The sequence below is a fragment of the Portunus trituberculatus genome, chromosome 50 (assembly GCF_017591435.1).
Source record: "Portunus trituberculatus isolate SZX2019 chromosome 50, ASM1759143v1, whole genome shotgun sequence".
Taxonomy (NCBI): Eukaryota; Metazoa; Arthropoda; class Malacostraca; order Decapoda; family Portunidae; genus Portunus; species Portunus trituberculatus.
In genome coordinates this window covers 27,723,111-27,744,488 of record NC_059304.1, presented here as the reverse complement: position 1 = coordinate 27,744,488, position 21,378 = coordinate 27,723,111, and the positions used below count along the sequence as shown (strand labels likewise).

The 21,378-nt window shown below is 41.8% G+C and overlaps 1 protein-coding gene across 4 annotated transcripts in view; it reads left to right on the top strand.

Annotated features, from left to right (window-relative positions):
- Positions 1 to 21,378, top strand: part of LOC123500120 (UBX domain-containing protein 7-like) — a 118,155-nt gene that overhangs the window by 76,828 nt on the left and 19,949 nt on the right. For all 4 annotated transcript variants that reach the window (XM_045248787.1, XM_045248785.1, XM_045248786.1 and 1 more), the window contains one exon: positions 15,635 to 15,781. In XM_045248787.1, coding sequence (XP_045104722.1) covers positions 15,635 to 15,781 — 147 coding nt within the window. The remainder of the gene's footprint in view (positions 1 to 15,634; positions 15,782 to 21,378) is intronic.

Sequence of the window (21,378 nt, the reverse complement as noted above, 5' to 3'; positions counted from 1 at the left end):
TTTAGACATAACTAAATTTTCATCTTTGCAAAAATTGATCAGTCACGGAGTGCGTATTTAAATTCATAACTAACATATACAGGTGTAAAGGGTGGTTTATGAAATTAGATACCACTTGTGCAATGAAATTTTGGGTTAAGAAAGTACAGGAGGAAAATTACAAGACAGAAATGCATTACCTGAAAGCTTCATCCAGCAATGGTCCTAATGAACACAAGGTCGAGTTGTCTAAAAAGACACTCGAGACAAATAACTCAACCGAGCTGCCTAAACACCCTCGGAACAGATAGGAATATATCATCTAACGAGTTGCCTAAACAGGCCCTCGGTAGAAATACAAATAACATATAATTGTCTAAAAAAAACACTCAGATCAAGGTTGATTACATAGTTAGGACTTTCGTGATGAGGACAACATTATAAGGTGCCAAGGTAGAATTAAGAATTCCACCTTAACTTACGACGCCAGGCACCCTGTCCTTCTACCCAAAACACATTGGCTGACTCAATTAGTCATTGACAATGCTCATCAAACTAATGCATAAAGTGAAATCTTACATGGAATACCAAAAAAATAAAGCAGAGCTGAGATCACCCACAGACAAGGCTGAGACTTAATAATTCACTATCACTTGGTGCCACGGAGTCTAGGTTATCCTCATGGCATGAGCATATATGAATGCTAAGATATGATATCCATTATAGCAGGCAATAGAGGAGTGGAAACATAAATAAATATTGTGGTGGAAGACAACACGCAAGCTAAAAGGGTCACAAGAAGAAGCGGCCGAGTCGCCGCGAGTCTTCGCGTCATCTGAGGGTGATCTCATCTCTGCTTTTTTTTTGGTATTCCATGTAAGATTTCATTTTATGCATTACAAAATCCTTTCTTGGGGGCAAGGTTTGTAAAAAGCTAATAGAAATATTGTTTTGTGAACATAAATGCATATATAAGATATAAGACAGTAACACCACCTGGAGAGGTGGTGTTACCAGCAACCTGAGAGCAACCTCATTACCATCTCTCCAAGCGTTCATGGATGCCATTTCGCGGCAGGAGGTTGCTCTGACATTGTTGAAGTTTCTTGGATACAGCTCCTGGCAACCAATGAGCACTTTTAGGCAGGCTACCAACCTCCACCTGCCAACAACAACGAATCTTTGTGGATACTATTTTATGAAGGTTGGTATGTGAGCAGGAGGTTGCTATGGAGGTTGTCTGTACCAACATAGACTACAGCCTGCTTCTTGGATCCGGCCCCAGAGCTCCTACCTATCGGCCAGCTGCGGAACTCTCTGGCACGCAGTTTGAAATTGCGTCTGGCGCTGAGTTTGAAAATGCGGTTGGGCCAAAACGCGTATAAGCAAACTGATCGCTCAAGTTAAATTAATTATAATAATTTTTTCGGTCGCCTTATAACAAAAACGCGTAAATTTAACACCTGTAAATCGAGTTTCTGTCACAGACACCTGTTTTTCACACAAAATATAGCAGTTCCACTGCTCCACATACCTTTTCGCCGAGAAACCACCCACTTTAGCGCTACGCCTGGCAGCAATGTGCTCATTGCTGCCGCCAGCACACTGCGTGGGCAACCGTCAGTTATTTCTCGGCACGCAGAGCGAGTAGACCTGCGTTTCCGCCGCTGCTTCCTTTCTTCCTCACCTTGTTTCGCCTTCTTTTCTCCTCCTGTTTCTATGGAGGAAGATTCTAGTGATGTTCCTGTGTCTCCGGGGCTGTTTGTTCCCGTCCTGGAGGGTGTTTTGGCCAGCCATATGGACGCCCCTGCCGGTCCTTCTGCAGTGTTTACGTCTCCTTCGCCACAGCCCAAGAGGCAGATTTGCTCTACGCCTGACTGTTCCAAGGTCTTGGGTAGTGTCCTCCATGATCCTCATTCGGTCTGTATCAAGTGCAGGGAGTTCTGCAGCCTAGGTAGAGGTATGATGAGTGTTCTGGCTGGAGCAAGGATAAGATTCTTACCGCCTACAAGTATCAATGCGGGTTGAGGCGCAAGCGGGAGGCTAAAGCTAACTTAAAGGGTAAGTCTAAGGGCTCTCTTACCCGGTCTGGTATCAGCAGTGACACGAGCCATATGTCTGGGGATTCTAGCTCTCAGGTCTCCTCTGCTGGTTCTGTTGGAGGTGTTGCCCTTCAGGCAGGCAGTGTAATTTCTCAGGATGAGCTCACTGCTGATGATTCAGCTTCTCAGCAGGGGTCTAAGCCTCCAGTCTCTATAGATCTTTCCCTGTTTTTGGAATCCTGGCAGGAGCAACTCCTTGCTTCTGTTGACAGCCTGGTGTCTTCACGGTTGGGAGAGTTACATAACCCTGTGTCTTCCCTGGCTACTGACCCACCTCTTTCAGCTCTCCCCTCGTCCTCGGACAGAGACCTGATGAAGTTCAGTGTCCTGCCCCCCCAGAGTCCTGACGCAAAAAGGTGTGTGCAGTCACATCAAGTCAGGGGGCCAGGGGGGGCCGTCCGGGGGCTTGAGGTGGCTTCCAAGCGTTCTCATCCTCCTAAGGATGACGCTAGAAGGATCAAGAAGTCCCGCCCCACCTCAGTGGTGACCGGTGCCCTGGCTCCTTCCCAGGCCCGGTCGGTGGGGGGACAGGGAGAGGGTGGACCAGTGCACTGCTCCTGGCCCCTCCCCCAAGGCCCAGGGTGAGGGCCCAGGCAAGGGTGATGCTCTGCCCCTTCGCCTACCAGGTGGCTTGCCCACGCCCTTTCCACGGGCTGCCACCTATGTCCTTTCGGCCGCTAGGGGCTCAGAGTCAGCCGACCCCCCTACGTCCTACCAAACCCACTGTCTTACGCCAGAGAGGCGCCAGGACCTCCTCTCCCCTCGAGGTGTGCGCTTCCCCTCTGAGGCTGGCGTCTCCGCTCCTGGAGGCACCCCCCGGACTGCCCGTCTCCGGGGTAGTGACCTTCTCCTCATGGATAGCACTGATAGACAGGTACTCCATGGTTCCCCCCGGCCTTCTTGTTCGGGGTGGCAGGGCCTGGCCTCCTTGTCTCCAGGACCTGCCCCGTCCCTCCACATCCCCGGGGGGCTGGAGGAGGATGAGACCCAGCCCCCATCGGCCTCCATGTACCATCGCATGATGGATTACATCAATTCAGTGTTTGAGGACGCGAGGGGCCAAAGGCTTGAGCAAGAGGGTCCTCTCGCGCCCGGAGCTGGTGCACCTGAGTCACAGGGAGGGCCAATTCTCCTCGCTAGGGCTCAACCCCTCCAGTTCTTCAGGGAGCAAGCCAACAATGCTTACCTGAAGGCCAATGACAGGAAGCCGGCTTCTCTTGGTTATCCTTCAGGCAGGTTTGCCAGGATGTACGCAGTATTGGACCAGGAAGGCTCAAGGAAGGCTACTGCCGTTAACCAGGACTTGCACCATGCCTTGAACTCGGGCTCCCGTGAGCCGAGGGTTATCCGTGACCAGCAGGAGGTCGCCAGGATGGAGGGAGTGGTTGGTCGTTCTCTGGACGCACTCAACTACTCTTTTTGGTGCTTAGGTGCCCTTCACCTACTGACGGTACCGCATCTCCCCTCACACCTGTTGGATTTAGAGGGACAGCTCTTTAAGGCTGTTCGTATGGCCTTGAATGACATCTGCCGTGATTCTACTTACGTCAATGCCAATCTTCGGGCCTGGAGAAGGAGTCCTACATTGCCCACCTCAGACCCACCTTCTCTCAGGTGGAGAAGGGCATCCTTAGACGGTCCCCCATCTTTTCTCCTCTCCTCTTTGATGAGGCCAAGCTGCAGGAGGCATTCCAGTCTTCCAAGAGTAATGCTGCCATGACTCTCCATGAGACTGCTCTCAGGGCCCTGGCTCGTCCACGTCCGGCCACCGGTACTCCCTTGGTGGAGCGGGTTCTCATCTTCCTGCCCCTCAGCCTCGAGGCCTCCGGCTGCTCCTCCCGGCGAACACAAGTTCGCCCTCGTCTTGGGAATCCTCGGGTGGATCTTCCGGACCGCTCTCTGCCCGCCCTAGTGGGCAGTCAGGAGGACGGAGGGTAAGCCCTTTCGGAAATGACAGTCTTTCTCACCATGGGGTGGTGGGGGGCTGTCTGGCCCTTTGCTGGGTAGGTTGGCTCAAGATCGGGGCAGAGGAATGGGTCCTCAGCGTTCTGCGGAAGGCTACCAGATCCCTTCTCTTCCCCTCCACCCCTGACCACTCTCTTCGAGGATCGCAGGGGTTATGCCCCAGGGTCACCCAAGGGTCTCGCCCTCGAGATGGAGCTCCAGCGTCTCTGGACAAAAGGGGCTATAGAGGAAGCGCCTCCCTCCCCAGGTTTCTACAGCCATGTGTTTGTCATTCCAAAGGCCACAGGCGGGTTCTGCCTAATCATCGACCTCTCCCTCCTCAACAATTACGTCGTCACCACCAAATTCAGGATGGAGACTGTCCGTTCGGTAATGTCGGCCATCCGACAGGACGACTGGATGGTGTCACTGGACCTTCAGGTGCCCATTCATCCCCACAGCCGTCAGTTCCTGCGCTTTGTGTGGGAGGGGTACCACTTTCAGTTTCAAGTCCTCTGCTTCGGTCTCTCCACTGCTCCACAGGTTTTCACTCGTCTGATGGCTCCTGTCTCAGCGGAGTTCCATCGTCGGTGCTTCCGCATCCTTCGCTACCTCGATGACTGGTTGGTACTGGCCTCTTCAGCGGTAGAAGCTCGACACGCCACAGCTTGTCTGCTCAGGCTCTGCTCGGACCTGGGCATCCAAGTAAATTGGGAGAAGTCATCCCTGACCCCTGCACAGGAGAAGACCTTCCTCGGGATGGTGATTCGCTCCCCTCTTTTGAGGGTTTTCCCGACCCAGGGGAGGATTCGAGGCCTCCAGGATTTACTCCGCTCCTTCCTCAGTTGCCCGTCCCCAGCGGAGCACTGGTTGAGACTTCTGGGGCACATGTCTTCCCTCATACATCTAGTGCCGGGATCCAGGAGGCGGACGCGTCTCCTGCAGATCCAACTGAACCAGCAATGGGACAGGTGGTCGATGCTAGACGACCATCCGGTCAGCTGGGACAGTGCTTCACGTCAGGACCTGGAATGGTGGCTGGAGGACGAGAACTTGGGGCAGGGTCAGCCTCTTCAGGTTGCCATTCCGGACCACCTTCTCTACACGGATGCCTCTACAGTCGGCTGGGGTGCGTCGCTCCTCCAGGCTTCTGTGAGTGGCCTGTGGAACATCCAGGAACAGACGCTCCACGTGAACGTTTTAGAACTCCGTGCGATCCGCCTCGGCCTCCAGCACTTCACGGAGGTGGTGAGGGGCTCAGTTGTCGCTGTCTTCTCGGACAACACCACGGCCCTCGCTTACCTGCACAGGGAGGGGGGTACTCACTCTATCCTTCTCAACCTCGAGGCACGCCAGGTCCTCGACTGGGCAGAAGCGCATGCAGTGTCGATCTTGCCCCAGTTTGTGAGGGGCTCAGTCAATGTGGTGGCCGACTGCCTCAGCCGCCGACACCAATCCCTGTCCACAGAGTGGACCTTACATATGGATGTTTGTCACCTGCTGTGGCGGGTCTGGGGCTACCCGACAGTCGACCTGTTCGCCACTCGTCTCAATTACCGGATTCCGAACTTTGTGTCCCCCTTTCAGGATACGGCGGCCATCGCCACAGACGCCTTCCTCTACAATTGGGACAACCAGGATCTGTACGCCTTTCCACCCTTCCCCCTCATCAGGAGAGTTCTCAACAAGCTCCGGGCTTCCCGGAACACCCGTCTCATCCTCATAGCCCCTTCATCCTCATAGCCCCTTACTGGCCTCAGAAGGAATGGTTTCCAGATCTGTTGGCGGCGTCGGTGGAACCTCCCCGCCGCCTACCTCTTCGCAAAGATCTATTGAGACAGCCACACATCCACAAGTTCCACATCGGTCTCCCCGGGCTTCAGCTGACAGGGTGGAGACTATCCAGCGCTTTCTGAGGCACAGGGGTTTCTCCTCTAAGGTGGCCCAGTTCTTATCTCATGACAAGAGGCCTTCCTCTGCTTCCAACTATCAGCACAAGTGGAAGGTGTACAGAAAGTGGTGCAAAGATCACTGCCACACTGTCTCCAATACCACGGTCCAAAAGGTCGCAGATTTTCTCGTTCACCTGCGCCAGGATTGCAAGCACTCTACCTCTGCCATTAAGGTGGAAATTCGATGACTCGATATCAATATCGGTTTTTTGGCTCTCCCATTCCTATTTTTTTACTGAATTCAATAATATTTATACACAAGGTGTACGTTTATGGTGTACATCTTCAGTGTTAATTTGGTACAGAAATGTGGCATAGTTTTTTTTCAATAAATATTTTTTCGGCGATAAGAAAATAATTCAAAATACCATTATAAAATCAAAACTAATAACAGTGTGGCAATTTCCTCTTAACCACATATAATATACATAACAACAAATAAATGTCAGCATCGGCATACACATAACCTATGTTATAAAAATTTCATTACACGCCAAATTGTTACCTTTTTTTTTTTCATAAAAAAATTTTAGTTTATAAGCCTGTTGTAAATTTATTTGAGTGAGTTCATGCATTATCATGCTGGCATTTGTTAAGATGAGGTTGTTGATCATTTTGCTGCAAAAGTTTTGAAATTGACCAATTACTGAAAAGTTATTCAACAATATATGCTGAAAACTGAAAGTCGAGAAAACGCATTTTTCTGTGAACATCTTCAAAACCCCACATAACTCACTCCAATATGTACCAAACTCAGATATGTACTTACATAATCCCTTGACAACTGTTTGGAGGCTGGTAGTGGCTGTTTAGATAGTTTCAGGCCATGTTACATCATGGGAATGTCGTCTATATAGCCTCTCTGAATGGTGAGCTCTCACTTGCCTGTCAGCCTTACAGGCTCCTGGTCCCGTTATTATCATATTAGAATATATAACATATCACTGATAGGTTCTGAATGGTGAACAACACTGTCACATTTGTCACAATCAAGATTTATAGTACAATCAAACAAATAACTTGTCACTTTTGCGGTGATTCCGTTGCCACATTCACATTTCACCAAATTGAAAATTATTTGCAGTCTTTGTAATGATATCACTAACAAGGCACTATCCTCACTAGTTTGGTGAACTTCACTCTCCTCTGGTGGCAGGAGACTATGCCTGTAGCTTGCAGCAGACACGTGAGGGTCGGGAGTGGCAGGGGTGGTGGCGGCGGAGGTGGAAGCCTCGCCAGTACTACCACCACGTGTCTCAGGCTCCTCACTTTCTTCTCTTTTCCACCTTTTCAAGGCTTTCTGGCGGGCTGTTTCAACCTGAGTCTTTCTTTTACCACTTACACGTGGCATTGTCACAATTTGGGGACTCAACACGTGTAAAGTACGATCAACAGGTAGGCTGCAGGCACGCACACTTCCTAAGGCTGTATCAATTAGTACTGAGGATTTGGCATCTTCCTCACCCTCACTCAGGCTCACTGCCTGATCCTAAACTGTCGACAAGTACATCACGCAAAAAAAAAATAATAAAACAGCTCAAAAAAGGAAATAAATACAAGCAAAACAAAGACTAGAAGAAAAAGGGGCATGTGCGCGCTTGGGTATTTAAAGGGCCGGCCCTTTAAACCCGCCATTACCAGGTAAGCAGTGCGTTATGCGCCTGGCAACTTCGCCATAGCTTCCTCTCCAGAGACGAACCCAAGTACCAAGTTTCCAATTTTTCAATTTTTTTGACCAAATTAACGAATTTCCCCCTTAAGGGTTATAAGGCCATGCTGAATGGAGTCTTTGCAATCAAGGGCGTGGACCTCAACAATGACCGGGTGTTGAGTGCTATTGTCAAGGCATGCTCTTCTCAACCCCGCAGACCTACTAGGAATCTTAGTCCTTCCTGGAACCTGGATGTAGTTCTTCGCTACCTGTCCAAGGTCCCCTTTGAGCCCCTTCGGCTCTCGTCCTCCAGGGACCTGACCAGGAAGACTCTTTTTCTCCTGGCATTAGTTACAGCGCAGAGGATAGGGGAGATCCAGGCCCTCTCCTCCCAGACTAGCTGGCAAGGACAGGATCTTATGGTCTGCTATCTCCCTGAGTTCATTGCTAAGACGGATACGGGAGTTCACAGCACGCCCTGGGAATTCCGTATTAAAAGCCTTACTTCCATTCTCAGTTCCATGGATGAGGAGCGCTTTTTGTGCCCTGTTCGGGCTCTCTGCCACTACTTACAACGGACTGCTTCAGAGACAAGGCCCAGGAATCTGTTTGTTGCAGTTAAACGCCCTTCTCGACCTATGTCGAAAGCGGCCATCTCATACTTCCTCAGGGATACCATCAAGTCTGCCCATGAGGCTATTTCTGACTCTGTCTGCCTCGAGGTCAATGCCCGTGCCCATGACATCCATGGCATTGCTGCCTCCATGCTCCTCTGGGAAAACTGCTCGGTTCCGACCATCCTGAAGACTCACTCGGTCTTTGCCGACCATTATCTCCGCGATATAGTGCGGAAGGAAGGCAACGTTTTTTCCCTGGGTCCAGTATTTGCAGCCGGTCACATTGTGGGCTGACAACTACCACAAGGTCCTCCTTGCTCTGCGGTAACGCTTCGGCTCCCTCAGGTGAACACCCCTGTGCTCACTTACACTGCTCGTCTTAGTTGATTGGGTCAGTAGCTGGGGTTCTCTCCGCTGCGTCAGCGTATTGAGCACTCTCCTGGAACACTCATCCTTTGACCCCTAAGGCCTGCTCCCTTTTAGACACACGGGTTAGGAGGACCTCCTAAACCCTCAGCCGAGCCCGCTGGCACCCCTATGCTGCCTGGCCTCAGCCTAGAGGTTAGTGTCTACATATGGACAGTTTGTTTTCACCCTCTACGCCTGGCACTTTCTTCTGACTCCCGCCTCCTTCAATGTTGGAGTCTGCTATATTTTGTATGAAAAACAGGTGTCTGTGACAGAATTCTAATTTTTAATACTAAAATTGATTTCTTCACTTACCTGTTTTTCATACAAAATTTCACTGCCCTCCCTTCCTCCCCCAGTCAGGTTCTCTCCCTTGAGAAATAACTGACGGTTGCCCACGCAGTGTGCTGGCGGCAGCAATGAGCGCCGCGCTGCCAGGCGTAGCGCTAAAGCGGGTGGTTTCTCAGCGAAAAGGTATGTGGAGCAGTGGCACTGCTATATTTTGTATGAAAAACAGGTAAGTGAAGAAATCAATTTTAGGGTTAAAAATTAGATTACCCATATATATATATATATATATATATATATATATATATATATATATATATATATATATATATATATATATACAGTATATACATACAATTTAATTCATTCTGTGATGATCATTGTATATAAAAAAAATTGTATATCATATCAGTTTTTTCCATTTAAATTAATGGAAATAGAATTAATTTGTTCTTGTGATATGAATTTACCCCCCAAAAAAATAAATGCTTTAAATTTGTGGGCCGCCGTGGTACAGTGGATCCGTGCGTGCTTTGGGATCCAAGGGGTCTCCAAGCGCACGGGTTCGAATCCTGTCTACGGTCTGAGTGTAGGTTGGGCTTCCTCACTCGGGGCAATGGTTTCCTAGCGGGTGGGCTTTGAAATGGGAGGTACCCTTAATAAGTATCCCCTTTAGCCCATAAATTCCCGTGAAAAGCCCACATGGTATAAAAAAAAAAAAAAAAAAAAAAAAAAATGTAGATTTGATATGAGATAAATACAATGTTTATTGTATGCATGATATAAATGAACTATATTGCCCAAAATAACAACTTAACCCACAAAACTCGGGACACATCGATGGACGTTCATCACGCAAGACTCGGGGAACGTCGATTGACGTTTAGGCTTTTTGTGACTATATTTTGGCTATTTTCTTCCTGTTTTCATTGCTTGTGAGCTGGCAACACTCATCAGGACTAAACATATGCTCTACATCACTGTATCACTAATATTGGATGGTTGGAGTGACAGTGATTTCACTGTGTCTGATTCCACCACCTCTCCTGTGCGCCTTACTTCTATACCTCGGGTCTCTTGCTATGTTACAGAGAGACAACTTTTGAATGAGAGTGGTATCAGAACAGGCGACAGGAGAGAGAGAAAGAGGGAGAGGGAGGGTACAAGGGGCCCGTTTTCTATCGCTCTAGTCAAGGACGCTAAACCCGATCAGACGCAAGGCCACGTAAACCGATGATACCACCTCATTCAACCTGTAATATTTTGGTAACCATGACATCTAGAGACTTCTGTTTATTTGCATTGCAAAGAGGAAGAGTTGCTTGTGGGCAGAACACCATTTGTACTCACTCATTTATTGAATTTCTAAGTGTAATCAGTATGTGAATACAGGCTGTTTTGTGTGTTTCTCGCCAAACTTTTACTTTTGGGATCCATGATCACTTGAGTTCACAAAACTCAAGAAAAAATACACACTGCCAAGGAGCACAGACACATACATGCACAAAGGATGAACAATGATACATAACGCGAGCTGAATGTTCGTGTGGACACGGGTAGCCAAGCGATCACTGCGCCACTTTCCGATGGCCATTCATATCTTCAAAATATCTTCGTATTTCAATTTGTAAATTATATGAAATTTTTCGTTGTATATAAAAAAATTGTATGTTGGGGCGATTGTATATCGAGGTATTACTGTATGTGTATATATATATATATATATATATATATATATATATATATATATATATATATATATATATATATATATATATATATATATATATATATATATATATATATATATATATATATATATATATATATATACCCTCGACCGAAACAACGGTCCTCCCATCAACGGATTTCGGAAACTACGGACAAATTCTGGAGTCTGGTTTAAGCTACGGACGAATATTGAAATGTGCGCGATTGTCTGTTCCCGGCAAATTATTGTCTGGTAAACATCGTTTTCTATATTGTTTATTAGTTTTTATTGAACTGACCATGCTCATGTCATCTATTTCAGGTTATTTGTTGTACTTAATGCTTTGTAATACTGCTTGAATGATTTCTTAATGATTACACAGTATTTTACATACATTTTATACGGTTTTTTACGTACTTTTGCAAAGAACGGATTTTTGCAATCTACGGACAGGGTCGTGCACGCATTTGTCCGTTGTTTCGAGGGTCGAGTGTATATATACACAGGCAAGCCCCGCTTAACGAAGGTTCACACAACAAAATTTCGCTACAACGAAGGTTTCATTTTACTACCATCTGCTTGTTTAACAAACACCAAACTTGCTTTAACGAAGTTTTATCCAGGTAATTTTTTCCAAGTTTGAAAGCACCGCCGTATCACGCAAGCCGACAGGCTTTTGAATACACCAGCGCCTCTGATGGACAACACGCGCACCACGCACTCCCTCTGTTCAAAACAATAACAGCGTCACCAGCAGCTCGTCTTCCCTTGCTCAACTTACCACCAAAACGCCCTGCAATGTCACCTAGCGTTGCTAAGAAGACCAGGAAGTCTCTTACTCTGAAAGTGAAGCTGGATATTATTCACAGACACGAGAGAGGCGAGAAAACTAATAGCATTGTTCGCCACCATCTTGACTCCATCTACTGTCTCTACTATTTTCAAGTCAGCAGACTCTATTAAGAAGGCTGGTGAGACTGTATCTTCTTTGCAAGCTAAAAGAACCACCTGAACTCGTGACTCTACAATGGATAAAATGGAAAGCCTTGTGGAAATGTACATAAGTTTTATATGTGATATAATGATGCGCCCTTTGTTTACATTCCACAGGTTGCCGGTTAGTTTCTTTCCCACTCCACTCGCCCTTCCTTCATAAATTTAAGATCATCAACATTATAAAGTTACGTACATACATACATTAGTGTACATTATAATGACTTAATTAAACTGCCTAAATGCTTAATTTCATAATTTTTACTTTCATTAAACCTTTCATTCTACTATGATGCACTCTTGCTTTGTTTACTCTCAATGTAAGTTCAAGTCAGGGGTTAAACTTGTTATAATCGGTTCACTTAACGAAGGTTTTTTAGGAACGTAACCCCCTCGTTAAGGGGGGTTGCCTATATATATGTATATATATATATATATATATATATATATATATATATATATATATATATATATATGTATATATATATATTTATTTGTTTATTTATTTATTTATTTATTTATTTATATATGTGCATATAGAACATTTATCATTATGATACTTCCAAAATCCTGCAATGACTCTTAAGTACCTTATTTAGATACTTTTCATAGAGGTTGATCAAAACAAAAATATATTCTGTTGTTATTTAGTAATACTGTTATCAATATTTTAAATTTTAAACATTACAAGTCTAGAATCTAATGATTTACACAATATAAAGATAGAAAATAAGACTGCAATATACAAAAAAAGACTGTAAATCTAGCAAGCAAGGGGCAAGGATTGTGTCAGATCAGCAGTTTTATTAGATTATTAGGATATAACCCTGAAAATGCCACTATGCCAAAACCTCCATATAACTTTGGACAATTTTCCATTTCACACATCTAGTAATTTTCTCACATTGCTTATATTTCTCAGATGAGGCATGTTGTGAATTGATTGATGTTCTACGTCATTTTCAAGTTATGACTCTTTTCAACTTATGCCTACCTCTATGCCCAACAGTCTTGGGGGACCTGTGGGAAATCAGGGTTTTTGGGTGAGGGAGCATCATATCAAGTAACAGATGTTGTGGAAGATATAAAAAATCAACCAAATCACACCAAAAATATCTGAAAACACATTAATTACATCTTTGACGATGCTAGCGGCAGTGGTGGTTGCTGTGAGTGTTGTTGTATTATTGGCAGGCAGCATTGCCAACGATTTGCTACACTGATTTGTTTTGTGTAGTAAGGTTTTTTTTTATTTTACTACATGTCTCACCAGAAAAGCACATGAGACAGTCATTGATTGGGTGAAATTGGAAATTGACCATAGCTTCTTATGCATATGACATTACAATTGCATCCACACATCTGAATATAGATACAGCCTCTAATCTCTTACAAACATTCTTAACAGAGTTCAATGCTTTTGCACCACAAATAGACTTAATATAGCTCCTAACAAGTCAACAAGCACTCTTCCAGTGATAATCACCTACACTAATGCATGCCACCACTCACAATAAACAACTATGCAATGCCTCACACATACGCACCTTAAGTCCTGGGCATAATATTCAATATTTCCATATCATTCAAACAACGCATCTGTTTGTAGAAATTCATTACTGTACTGCAATGTCTATTTTTGTTAATTTAGTAGGGTAGGGGAGCATCAGTAGTAGCATTTACTTCCACCCTTCACCTGTAGAATGCATCTACTGTCTGGTTTGAATTTGTGCAAAGACCTAATTTTAGCCATAAATAAATTTTTCATCCCATCTTCAAAATTTCTGACTCTTGGGAAATTTGGATTATCAGTGTTCACAATAACAGACTTTTATTTTAGTATGATATTACCAAGGGTGCAGTGCTGTTAGAGATCATCAGAGATCATGAGAGCACTTCTGCAAGCTCTGGCAGCACTGCTTCCTGTATTTTAGCTTACTCTCTCTCTCTCTCTCTCTCTCTCTCTCTCTCTCTCTCTCTCTCTCTCTCTCTCTCTCTCTCTCTCTCTCTCTCTCTCTCTCTCTCTCTCCTTAGAATACAGTAGGGTTACTGTTATTTTACATGCAGTTCAATTTACTGCACCAAGAAAAAATAACAGCACAAATGTAGTTTCCAAGATTTATTGGTCACTTCTCTTATATGTCATTTTCATTAGGTCTATTTTTGTATACAAGATATATTTCTTTCTTTTTTTATTTCACACATTTGACAAAACAAAAGAAAATTAACATAACATAATATACTCCATAACATCATGATATATGGATATATTTATTTTGGGGAGGATTTTAGTATCTCTCACAAACCAAGTGACAACAAAATAATCAAACATCAAAACAAAAGTCTTTTATGACTGCTCTGGCATAATAGGAGAGGATTACAGCTATGGTAGTATTCAGCTACTCTAATCCATTGTTCATGGTATAATGGTATGTATGTACACTACAGCAGGAATTAACTGGTTGTCCAATAATGTGTTTCTTATGTTCAACTATAAGTTTAACTAAGGCAGGCTAGTTAGATGTTTGTATTAGCTTGATATAGATACAGCATTTCTCTCACCAGGACACGTAAGTTGCCTATTTTCAATTAGAATTGTTTCCATATTTTAGGAAGTTGATCTAAATGATTTGAACTTTTAGTGGCAAAAGACATGTTGTCTTCATCTTTACTGTAATCTGCATTAACTCAGTTCTAACTAATAATGTACTTTTCTGTAGAAACCCGGAGATGACCAAATAAATCTAAAAGCCAATTCACTGGAAAATCAACTTAAATACTTTTCATTATGAATTAAGTTTTATTTTACCTGTTACTAATTAGGACAAATTGTGTAGAAAATATATTGTATAATCTCATTGCTTATTCATATATATATATATATATATATATATATATATATATATATATATATATATATATATATATATATATATATATATATATATATATATATATATATATATATATATATATATATATATATATATATATATATATATATATATATATATATATATATATATATATATATATATATATATATATATATATATATATATATATATATATATATATATATATATATATATATATATATATATATATATATATATATATATATATATATATATATATATAAATAGAATGACACTGTTGTCATATTTTATGTTGCTCTTGTATGTGAGAAGGGGAAGTCTGGTCTTGGTGATGTAGTGACAATCACTAATTTACCAAACTTCCCATTGTGAAATTGGTAGAAGAAAGATCAGAGGCAGCTGTCACACAGGTAGTGAAGACTGCACTAGCACTGTGTCTGATAGTTAATGTGAAATTGTCAATGATTCACAAAACTGAGTGTAGCATCTACAGGATATATGAGTTGCCATACACTAAAGTTTTGGTTTGTAGGTGTATTGTGATTTGATCTGTTTTCTTTGTAACAATTGTAAAACTGTGTTTACATCCCCAAATTAAGAAACTTAAGGTCATGCAGCCTCACTAGCATTCCAAGAGGGCAATATTTCACCAACTAACTGCTGGGAGTGAGGCACAAATTTGCGACTTTGAAACCAAAACCCAGGTACTCCACTACTGAGCTATCAGGTCTCTTGTAACATCAATAAAAAAAGAAAACAACAATCTATGTTAAAAATCTTCCATTCCAAAATCCAAAATTTTTGGTCAAGAGATTGTGAACCTGTATTCCCTTTATCACTTCAAAATTAGGCCACAGTTATGTCATAGCTAATAACCAATGCTGAGCATGAATTCATAAATTTATCCAAATATAATACTCATATAAAGAAAACTGATCAGTTGCAAAATTTATATGACATATGATATGCATAATATGCTTTGAAATTGGTGTTCCTGCATTGTGAAGCTCTAGTTTGCTAGTAGAAATATGTGAAAGTTAATTAGATACTGTTTAATTTAGGAATGATTTTCCTATTATTACAAACTGTAATGTAGTATTTTTCTTCCAGGCTCGTGACTGTGGTGTGGCAAAAAAGCGCTGGCTTATGGTGAATATCCAAGATGCAAGTGAATTTCCTTGCCAAGTTTTAAATCGTGATGTTTGGTCTAATGCTGCTGTGAAGACTATTGTTAAGGAACATTTCATATTCTGGCAGGTATCGTAAAGATGTTTTGACAAGGTACAGTATATATTGTTGGTGTGTAGAGATATACAGCTTTTGCAAAAGTAGTGAAGTCACATTTACTGCTGAATTTAGTTTTTTTTTTTTCTGCAATCACTTTCTTATTTGTCTTGCCTATATGATCCATCTGGAGATATTGTGACATGCTGTCAACAAAACACTGGAATTGTGTAAAGTCCATGACCAAGGTTTGCTGACTTTGAGCACGTTGATTTCTCGTAATATTGAAGAAGTCTAGGCCTTTGCTATTTTTTTTCATTCTTGCCGGGCTATTTTTAGTAGGATTGAGATTCAAGTTGTTGCTAAAGTATTCTAGTATATCAATATGCTTTTGGCCAAGAAAGTTTTCACTTTTGATTTAATTACTTATATTTATTTTTCTGTTTACTTTATTAGTTATTTACTTGAATATATTTTTATTTTTATTTATATTTCTAACATATTATTCATGTTTTAAACCTTTTTTACAATAAGAATGGGTTTAATTTGGGAAATATATTAACATTAACCTTTTCACTGCGGACAACAGAAAACGGCTCCTGGCGCCATGTCCGGGCTGGGTGGGGGTGGGGAAATACCTGACTCAGAGGCAGCACACACACACTCTCTCTCTCTCTCTCTCTCTCTCTCTCTCTCTCTCTCTCTCTCTCTCTCTCTCTCTCTCTCTCTCTCTCTCCACTATGGAAATAATGATGATGGTAAGTAATTTTTCAGAATAGGTACGTACCATAAGAAGTAAACCAACACAGATTTTAGAGAAAAAAACATATAGTCTATCTTCTCAAAGCCATTTTCTGAAGATGACAAACGAGAGAAAACATTAATATTTAAGGTAAACTAATCTATTGAGACCATAAAAAAATCAAATAATTATTTCCAGTGTGGTGCATCAATACTTATCCTGATATAAGTGAGTCATACACCTTTGTAAGAATGATTAAAGTCAAGCATGCCATCATATCATATACAACATACATTCTGAGAGATCTCATGCAGTATCCGGGAAAGAAAACGCACCATCATAGCAGAAAACAGCCATGATGCAATATGTAGGTCATTGGATATGTCATGAGCGCCCCGATGATGGAAGATACATGTCATCATGTTGAAGGGGTTAAGCCATAAGTCATAATATCTTTATGGTCACCCAGCTTTTAGTGTGATATTTTTTTTTTTTTTTCTTTTATTGATGTATGGTTTTTCTGCTTGTATTCTCTAAGACTCATATGAATATGTCAAAAAACTAGAGTGCACAGCCTAACTTAGCACAAAGTTTGGCATGTAAGGAAGCTGTTGCCTGTTAGTTATCTTCAAGACTTTAGACGACACATAAGTCATCTAATAATTATCTGCTTACCAATTACACTCAAGAGTAGATGAACTGCTTCCCTTAGTATATGCGGTAAGACAATTAACTTCAAGCAGGCTCAATATTATTGTTGTTATTATTATTATTATTATTTTTTTTTTTTTTTTTTTCTTTTTAATTAAGACTACAGAAATTTAGTAGGTTGTCAAAATGAGGATTAACCCTTAGACAGCAGCAGCCTTTGCTACAAGATGTTCAGATTTTTAAAATTATCTATACAAAGTTGTCACTGATTATTGGACTATGGCATAAATTGTTTACTGCATTAGTTTACTTTAGATTTTTTAAATCCATATTCAGACTATCACAATATGGAATTGTCTCTTATCAGTATGCAAAATATATGTTTGTATGTAGCCAATGTATATGTAATAAATAAAATAGATGTATAAGTGATTATCATTTACATTTAAGTTGTATAGAATCACAGGAAACAGAAAACCATTGCTACCTTTTGCTTTGAAATGTAGATCAACTGAGTGAATATGTCAACAGCCAGTTGGCACTTTTAGGCGCTCTTCCCCATATGTATTGTCAACTCTGTATAGTTTGTAATGGGAAATATAGGAGATGATTCCAGAAGGAACACCTTTAATGCAGTCTCAGTACAATTTTACATTTCTGTGAGAGTAGAAATTGACTGTACAACTGATGACTTTTATTAAACTTTTATTCTTTACTCTTGATATTCTAAGAAAAGTTTGACAGTATGCTTCTAAGAAATTAGAATTGACAAATATATAAATTCAAGAAATTCATTTTAAAGGAAGAATACCATTTAGTGGGAAAAGTCAGTCAAAATCATTATACAAGGATTTCTTGACTTATGTGTGTTTAAAATATGTGATTTTGGAATAAGATGAGGTAAGAAACCTCATATTATACAGTTTATTTATAATAACAATGTCAAGAAAATCAAGTTGCACCGCTGGTTTTGTTCCATGATGCAGTCACCAGGTGTTCCCCATGTGTGTCGCCAACGTACAGTGCTTCAAGCTCATTGTTAGTAACAATAGTGGTGTGCAGGCGACAATTTGTTACCTGTGCACCACTACTTTGTTTGATATCCCACAACTCATATCTTTCAACTTAACCCCTTCCTGGTGGCAGGGTAGATGAGTGTACTACCAAATAAAAAATCATCTGTTTGTAGAATACGTCTATTTCCTCGCAGATCGGTATTCCAGATGACATTTATATACAGACTCTGCTGCAAAACTGAACAAACAATTGAATCTATAAATGGATGTTATTTATGTTTGCTTGGTAATAATGTGTCAGTATATTATATGAATGTTTGGAGTTACACCCATTGCAAATTCAGGCAGTATCCTGGACTTGTGACCTGGATGTAATTTACTTACCATTTTCTTCATATTTTTCATGTAGTAATTTTCTACCTACTCATTTTAAGGCAATGCTGCTAGCATGTCATAAAGTTCTTTCTCCTTGACATGATAAACTAATAATAAAAGAAAGCAGAAAAAGGCAAAAATTCCCAATATTAGCTTGTGTGCATAGCACAAGCTAATATTGGGAAATTTTGAGAGGTGTTGGGAGGTAGTGTTTGCAAGTGTCTGGGTATTGAGATGCCAAATTATTTATTTTGTGAATTTTGTTACTTGTAAGGAATCGCCTATATATAGGCCATGCTACAACTTAGTGTAGTAAAATCAGAATAAACCTAACCTAACCTAACCTAACCTAACCTAACCAACCCACACCAACTCCTTATCCCTTTCAACATGATGACGTGTATTTTGGATCATTGGGGCACTCATGACATATCCAGTGATGTACATATTGCATCATGGCTGCTTTCTGCTAACGTGGCATTTTTTTTCTCGGATACTGTATGAGGTCTTTTAAAATGTAGGTCGTGTATGATACGATAACATATTTGACTTTTATCATTATTACAAAGGTGTATGATTCACTTTTACCAGGATAAGTATCAATGCACTAAGGTCCTCTTTTTCTTGTAGCATAATGGTTTTCCTTTTCTTAGCATCACTGCTGTCACTAAGGAGTTTTCTCTTTGGTGCCATTGAGCAAGATACTAACAACTTGAGTCAGTAAACGCAGAAGTAGGATAACACTCTTGCCAGGGGCGATGGTGTGGCAGGGTGTTATTGTATTCAAGCGTAAGGCGGGCGGTGTGACAGGTAACCACCAACAATAACAATAAATCCCATGCTTTACGATTTATAAATTTTCAATTTTTTTAATCTTAAATTGCCTTATAGTGGACTGACGTAACTACGAGTTTGACGTAACTCGAGACCGACGTAACCCGGGACTTTACTGTATATATGTACATAACTTTATAATGTTGATGATCTTAAATTTATGAAGGGAGGGAGAGTGAAACGGGAAAGACACTAACCCACACCTGTGGAATGTAAACAAAGGGCACATCATTGTATCACATACAAAACTTATGTACCACATTTCCACAAGGCTTTCCATTTTAACCATTGCAGAGTCACGAGTTCAGGTGGTTCTTTTAGCTTGCAAAGAAGATTACAGTAGAATCTCGAATCTCGATCAATCTCATCTCGATATTTCGCATCTCGATTGCACCATAAAAAACCCACTATTCACACATCTCGATGAAATTACACAAATCTCGATTGCTGTTTTTTTTTTTTTTTTTTTCAAAAGCGCGCATCGCGATGCGATTGTTTTGATTGCTCTCCCACCTAGCGGCAGCTTGTGGAGTGTATCAGTACACGCGGCCTCCCCCCGCTCTGTTTAAAACCAGTGTGTGCGGTGTGCGCGGTCAAGGTCGTTTACTGGTGCGGGCAGGCTACCTGGATCCCATTCATCATGTTTCCCGCAGCCAATGGAAGGGCCCAAGGGGTGAATAAGAGCGAAAATGAGTGTAAAGGACAACAAAGTGTGAAAAAATGCGGAAGTGAAAAACGTGATTATCGAAAGGGCAAAAAACTGAACAAATACACTGCAGAGGACAAGGATAAAGTGTTGCAGCTCTTGGAGAAAGGCTACAGAGTCAGTGAAATACAAAAACTTACTGGCATTCCTCAGAGTACTATTTCCACATTGAAAAGCAAAAAAGATGAAGTGAAAAATCAGTGACATTGGCAAAAAATTGTTCACAGGAAACACACTTGGACAGCGCCACATCACGTGTATTTATAATGAAAGTAATCGTCTAGTGGCAGAAATGGAATATTATCTGGTGAAGTGGATTCAACGACGAGCAAGAGAGGTAGCTAGTATCAATGGTCCTCAGCTGCGTGAACAGGCAAGGATATTCTACCAGGCTGTTTGCAAGAAAAACAAGTAAAAATCCACCTGCATTTAATGCTTCTGTGGGTGGCTGCAGAAGTTTAAGAAGCGGTGTGGCATTAAATATGCACAGTATCAAGGCGAGATATCTTCTGCTGATAGTGAAAGTGCTGCTAATTATCCGCAATAGTCAAACAAATAATAGAAGATGGAGGCTATTGCAAAGACCAGATATATAATGGTGATGAGACTGGCCTTTATTGGAAACGTTCTCCCAAAGCCACCTTCATTTCTAAAAATGAAAAACAAGCACCAGGAGTAAAAGTGTCCAAAGAAAAGGTTGATGCAAGTGAAGCAATCGAAAATTTAATTAAAGAAGACGTAATGGAGGAAGAATTGGAACAGCCTGATACCGTGTCACAGCCTCCCTCCCTGAGTGTTCAACAGTTGTCCGAGGCACTGGGGCTTGTGGCAAAGGCCAGGGATATTGTGGAGGGAAAAGTGGAGAATGAAACTCTCCAGGAGGCTTTTGATTATCTCAATAGAAAAATGATGGGATGGGCATTTACAACAGTAAAGTCAATGAACAAAAACAGTCCACTATAACGAGGTTGTTCAAGATGCAGCAGCAAGTCGCCGAGGTCATCGAGAAGACGTCGAAGGACCAATAGACCTTGATGCTTTGGACACTGAACTACCAGAAGAACCACCATTTGTAGGATTTAATGCAGAGACTGACGGTGCTGGCTGCAGTGGAGAGAACATACGCAAGGCCATGACAAGATTAGGGAGTGAAGGTGGTGAGTCCCAGTAGCCGAGCCACCAGCCCAGCCCCATCAATCACCCTAATTTTATTTCAATAAATATAAGGTAAATATGTGTTGTTTTATTGTAACATTTCATTAGTTTTATTATATGAACTGCAGTGTGTAGTGTGGTAAGTACTTTA